The 6,391-nt window shown below is 34.0% G+C and overlaps 1 protein-coding gene across 2 annotated transcripts; it reads left to right on the top strand.

The window, feature by feature from the left end:
• The first annotated feature begins 981 nt into the window (after positions 1–981).
• Positions 982–4,133, top strand: LOC111055164. Of its 2 annotated transcripts, none has more exons than XM_039433847.1 (2): positions 982–1,538; positions 2,010–4,133. In XM_039433847.1, the coding sequence occupies exon 2, from the start codon at positions 2,669–2,671 to the stop codon at positions 3,662–3,664; it is 996 nt and encodes a 331-aa protein (XP_039289781.1). In that variant the 5' UTR covers positions 982–1,538; positions 2,010–2,668; the 3' UTR covers positions 3,665–4,133. Both variants share the same exon structure in this region, with proteins under 2 accessions (XP_039289781.1, XP_022198021.2).
• Positions 4,134–6,391: the final 2,258 nt, after the last annotated feature.

The raw sequence follows: 6,391 nt of genomic DNA on the forward strand, positions 1-6,391 counted from the left end.
TTATCGAAAAATAACCTATTCACTTATTCACCTAAGCAGGTGTAGTCGCAGGAGATTGCTTGCGGCGCCTGCGCAGGTTGACTGCTCCGTTTCACTCTCTCTCCAGGTGAAAGCCTTCGGGTTGCTGCAGCGTTGCTCGCCACTGCTCCTATTCGTGCTCTTTCCAGACGACCGTGAACCGAAACGAACGCTCTCACTCGCTCTCATTGTGAGCGCATAACGTGGTAACATAATGCAGTTTCTTGAAGTGTCACCCGGCAAACCAATTTATAAGACGTTGTCACGTCATAAAGCATCGGTATGCTTTCTTTGTTCTGAATTGCGAAAGTAATTGAAATCCAATAATTGTACCGGAAAACATACGGTAATCAAGAGTGTAGTTTACCGGTACTCTATATCTCACGAACCTGTTGAAGCTGCGTTTTGAAACATGCGCGCTATCTAGCGGTCAGATATTGCACTTTGATTGCAGCAGCGCTCAGCTCAAATCTGGCCAAAAATGGCCAAAGTTTCACCCCCTCCCCCCGGGCCACCCTGCGAGCCCGGTCAATTTTTTTTTTTAATTGACTTATTTTCGCGAGCTGACCCCGAATGTGAAGTCAAAAATCGGAAAAATCCATAAACAAAAAAGTTAAAAATTTTCGGGCGAGCGTAGCGCCCCTGAAAATTGTAAAAAGTAGATAAAAACCATCCTTGATGCGGATTTTATATCATGTTGAAATTTCAACTCAATCGGTCCAGTACTTTTGGAGTTTTTGCATTACACACAAACCAACATAACATTTTTATATATATAGATACAGGGTGTCCCAGATAAGGTGTAAACCCCGGCTTCCATAGATTTTACATGCAATTTGCAACAAAAAATGTTCAGTAAAATTTTCTCCTATCGACCTTCGTTTTCGAGATATATTGATTTTTCAATATTTTTCAAGTAGGCGTACTTCCAGTCATTAAATCGTCAATATCTCAAGAACCATTGAATCGCTTCATGCAAAAAGGGCTTCAGTCATAAAAATGGCCAAATTGAGTTAAGAGCAGAATTATGTCTTTAGATGGTGGTTTCATCGTTCTATGCAAAAAGGAATTCAGTCTGACTGCTCTAACGTTGTCAAATCAGTTACCTACGTATAATATTCTATGCAGAAAGGGCTTCAGTCCCGGACTGAAGCCCTTTATGCACAGAGTGACGAAAATTTTTCCGATCAGCTGACTGAATCGTATATTGTGATTCAGCTGCTCTGCATTACTTATTCATTCGCGGTTTTTGCGTTGAGGTTAGAAGCTGTTGTTTTGAGTACCGTTCAAGTAATTATTGATTTATATTATTATTATTGAAGAAATTATTTTTAATTCATTATGGTTAGTAGTAGCGACGAAGACAATGACAATGAATCCAACATTGTTTTTGGAAAGAGGAAAAGGCACGAAGAAACGTATAGAAGAAACGTGAACAAACTGGCTAGGAACAGCGGTGCTGAGTATAAGAACTACAAAGGAAAAACTGTACATGCAAAACAATCAGGACCTCCATGCAAGTAAGAAAAATTAAAATTAACTTAATTGAATAAGATATAGTCATTTTTACAATCTTGGATTTCTTGATCCATCAAAGACTCCAATGTCAACAAAAACTTTTCACACTCATATTAACACAATAAACTGTCTGTGATGAAATATGTCATGCAGACATTGAATAATAATTTTCTCATTCAATGGTGTGTTCAATAGAAGTTTATCTTACCGGTAGTGAATTTCTGCTTTGTTAAATAATTTATTATTAAAAGGTACATCCTTTGTTAAACTTGTTCCTGAGCTTAATATCACCATTCTACCTGGTCTACCCATACCTTGTACTTACTGGTACTCTACCATTACTATTCTTTCTAGCCTAATGTACATGATTATCAGTATTTAAAATTTACTAAATTTTAGTATTGTATAAATCCAGCTTTACCTACCTAGCCTACCTACCTTATCTAATTTGAAACATTTTATTTTTGTTTCAGTTGCAAGAGACACAAGTGCTTTGATGGAATACAGGAGTTGGACAGAATCGACATACTACAACGTATTTTGAACCTACCTTCTAAAAATGAGCAAGATTTATTCATTCAAAGCTTGATTGAAATTCATGATGTGAAGCAACGACGTCCACGGAAGGATGATAGTGCACGTACTGTTGATAAGATGTATACCTACTTTGTTATGGTTGGTAACCAAAGGACTCCGGTATGTTACAAAGCTTTTTTATCATTACTATCAATTAGTGATAAGCGAGTGAAAAGACTGAGATCACTGGCCAAAGAAGGAAAAAATCCATTAGACAAAAGGGGAAAGGCACCTAGTGTTAACAGAATGAGTATTGAAAACCAAGAAAAAATTAGAAGCCATATTCAGAGTTTTCCAACTAAGCTTAGTCATTATGCTGGTAGGGCCACAGAGTATTTGGATGCAAGACTCAGTATTAAAACTATGTACGATCTATGGTTGCCAAACACCCAGGAATTTGTAGTCCAGCATATTTTTATGAGTTTTTTCACGAAAACTTTAACCTTAGGTTTGGAAGACCCCAGATTGACACCTGTTCCACATGTGAAGAGCTTAGCATTAGCTTAAGAACCCACACTTGAATGATGCAGCTAAGAGAGTTGCAACTGCAGAATTAATGGTACATAAAAGACGAGCAAAGAAGTTTTACAACAAAATCCAAGAAGAAGCCATGAACCCTAAAAATGAATCACATGTACTTTCCATATGCATGGATTTCATGCAAAATCTCAGCATTCCTCAAATTCCTGTCCAGCAAACTTTTTACCTGCGACAGATTACAGTAAATGTTTTTTCAATCCACAACATAAAACAAAGGACAGCAAAAGTTTATGTTTATCATGAGGGTGAGGCCAATAAGACCCCTAATGAGGTTTGCTCGTTTCTCTATGAATATCTGAAAGAGGTACCATCAGAAGTAACAGAGTTAAGACTTTTTGCAGACAACTGTGGGGGTCAAAATAAAAATCACACATTGACCAGATTTTTGTTGATGCTCACAGATACAGGTCGTTTTGAAAAAGTCACCATGTTCTTTCCAGTAAGGGGCCACTCGTTTTTGCCCTGTGATAGGGATTTTGCCACAATTAAACGGCATGTTAAAAAGTATGACAGAATTTACACTGTTGGTGAAATTCGAAATCTTATTGAAAGTAGCAGCACTAAGCTTGGTAACAATCCAAAATTTGTAGTAAAGGAAGTTGAAAGTAGTGATATTCTGAACTTCAAAGCCTTGTGGCCTACCTATTATAAAAAAAGTTGCATCTCACAAGAAACAAACAAAAAAAGCGTTCCAAAAGCAAATAAAATTCATTTTGAGATAAGCAGCTACAGACAAATGACTTTCAACAAAAATAAGCAAGGTATAATATATGCCTCGAAAATGATTGATAGTATTGTGAGTCACTCGTTTAAGATGTGTAAGGATGCGAATGCGAAGCCAACTTTGCCACCAGCTGCAGCTTATCAAAGTAATATTCCAATCAAAACAGCAAAGCTGAACGACGTCAGGCATCTCCTACCATATATTCCCCAAGAACATCTTGAGTTCTACAAAAGCATCATGGACTGGCCTACAGTAGAAGGAATCGATCCAGAAATACAAGATGATTGAAATTTAATTTGAAAAAATTAAAAACTTTAAAGTTTTTTATTTACTTTTTTCCACATGAGCTGATCATTAAAACTTACTGTTAAAAAATTCTCAACTGTATTGTTTTTAGTCAAAAATCCTTTTTTGTTCATAATATACTGCTTTCCAGTGGCAAAATATGTTGAATTTTGCAATATATAGTCACTTGAGTGTGAAAAAAGTGTTATAAAGGTGAATTTACATGCAACAAGAGCTTTGCATAGGGTTATGTGCAAAAAGGGCTTCAGTCAACCAACAAAAAAAATTTTTTACTCAATAATTATAAAAAATTATTGAATTTCTTTATAAAAATTCAATATTGAAAATATCTCCCTTCAAATAAAATAAATATGTGTTTTCAATTTCTCTGTGTTTTTGAGTGAGACAGTTTTTCTTGTTTTTCTCAAAACCATGATCACTTGACTGAAGCCCTTTTTGCATGAAGCGATTCCATTGGTCTTAAGTGAATTTTGAGGACATGGTTGAAAAGAGGACAAAATTTCACATTGATTTGATGTATAAAACATGCCAAAGTCGATTATTGAGAAGTATTTTTTAGCGGTCAAAGTTGAAAAAGAGTGATTTTTGATAATTTCAGACACATTTTTCTCGATCTTTTTTCCAGGGTACGAAATAATTTTTATAGCGCAAAAACTAAGTTTTCCTTTAAGTCTTCCTTTTTTAATTATCTTTCGAATGAGACCAAATACAGGTGTCTAGCTCAAATCTTCGAATTAGAATTTCAGTTTAAATTCAATTTTTTAATTAAAAACGAGACGATTAATGAATAATTGTCTACAATTTGATAGCTTTGTGTCGAGTGATTGAGGGCGTAAAAATACTTTTTCTATGGGAAATTTGGCTGAGAAATTCAATGAAACTGGTTAGAAGTTCGTATCTGCAATTGTTATTGAGATACAAGTTGAAAATCGTTCAAAGTTGAGTTAAAATCTAAACTTTTCAAACAGTTTTTTCATGAATTTTTTTCACAGTAACAATATTATTTTTCCAATAATGAAAAAGCTTTGCCATTTTATAAACTATCGAATGAGTATGAATTTTCCAGGAAAATTTCAAAACTAGAGTGTTAATAAATGAAAATTTTCAAGAAGAGCACCTCAGAAACAGCTTTCTTGGTGATTCCTAGGTAAAACATGTGTTAAGTCTGTGACAAAGTTCATCCTCTAATGAATATTTTCTATCCACTATAATGCATCAAATCAAATCCATTTATTTTCCATAAAAAATACCTGAGTATAATAATTATCATGTCATGTAGTATTCTCTGTGGCCTAATGATAGGCCTACCTGTTTTGTGTTAATTGATTAACATCAATTGGAAGTATTGTGGATATAGTCCATATGAATAATCATTGTCCATTGATTAAATAAAATTGATATACTTTATTCAACGAAATTCAAAATATCCTCCATTATTCTCTCTGCACCTTCTACTACGTTGCAAGATACTCCCACTTGCCCGTCTGACTTCGTTGGGCCTCGTTCTGACGTCATCGAATGCTAATTGGGAAACTGGACTATTGACTGGAAAGACATCATTATCGACCGACTGTAAGCACGTTACTTCTCATACAATGACTGCGAGAATTGTCTCTATTGTTGGGTGAGCATTAGAAAAACGTTTTATTCTATCAGAGCAGCTGATTAATGAACAGATTGATTTTTTCTTCTCACTCAATTGAATCTCAATGGTATGAATTTAAAACAACGAAACGATGTCTTTAGGGTGCTCTTCTTGAAAATTTTCATTTTTTTACACTCTAGTTTTGAAATTTTTCTGGAAAATTTATACTCATTCGATAGTTTATAAAATGGCAAAGTTTTTTCATTATTGTAAAAATATTGTTACCGTGAAAAAAAATCAAGAAAAAACTGTTTGAAAAGTTTAGATTTTAACTCGACTTTGAACTTTTTTCAACTTGTATCTCAATAACAATTGCAGATACGAACTTCTAGCCAGTTTCATTGAATTTCTCAGCCAAATTTCCTATAGAAAAAGTATTTTTACGCCCTCAATCACTCGACACAAAGCTATCAAATTGTAGACAATTATTCACACTCAAACAAGATAAGTCTCGTTTTTAATTAAAAAATCGAATTTAAACTGAAATTCTGATTCGAGGATTTGAGCTAGACACCTGTATTTGGTCTCATTCAAAAGATAATCAAAAAAGGGAGTTTTTGCGCTATAAAAATTATTTCGTACCCTGGAAAAAAAATCGAGAAAAATGTGTCTGAAGTTTTCAAAAAAACTTTAAAAATCACTCTTTTTCAACTTTGACCGCTAAAAAATACTTCTGTATAATCGACTTTGGCATGCCTTATACATCAAATCAATGTGAAATTTTGTCCTCTTTTCAACGATGTCCTCAAAATTCACTTAAGACCAATGGTTCTAGAGATATTGACGATTTAGTGACTGGAAGTACGCCTACTTTTAAAATATTGAAAAATCTATATATCTCGAAAACGAAGGTCGATAGAAGAAAATTTTACTGAACATTTTTTGTTGAAAATTGCATGTAAAATCTATGGTAGCCGGGATTTACACCTTATCTGGGACACCCTGTATATATATATATATATATATAATATATATATATATATATATATATATATATACTTGTCAATGCTGATTGGTATTCATACTTGGTGAATTTATTTAATAATTTTTAATAGGTTTGAATA

This window comes from Nilaparvata lugens, chromosome 1 (genome assembly GCF_014356525.2).
Source record: "Nilaparvata lugens isolate BPH chromosome 1, ASM1435652v1, whole genome shotgun sequence".
Taxonomy (NCBI): Eukaryota; Metazoa; Arthropoda; class Insecta; order Hemiptera; family Delphacidae; genus Nilaparvata; species Nilaparvata lugens.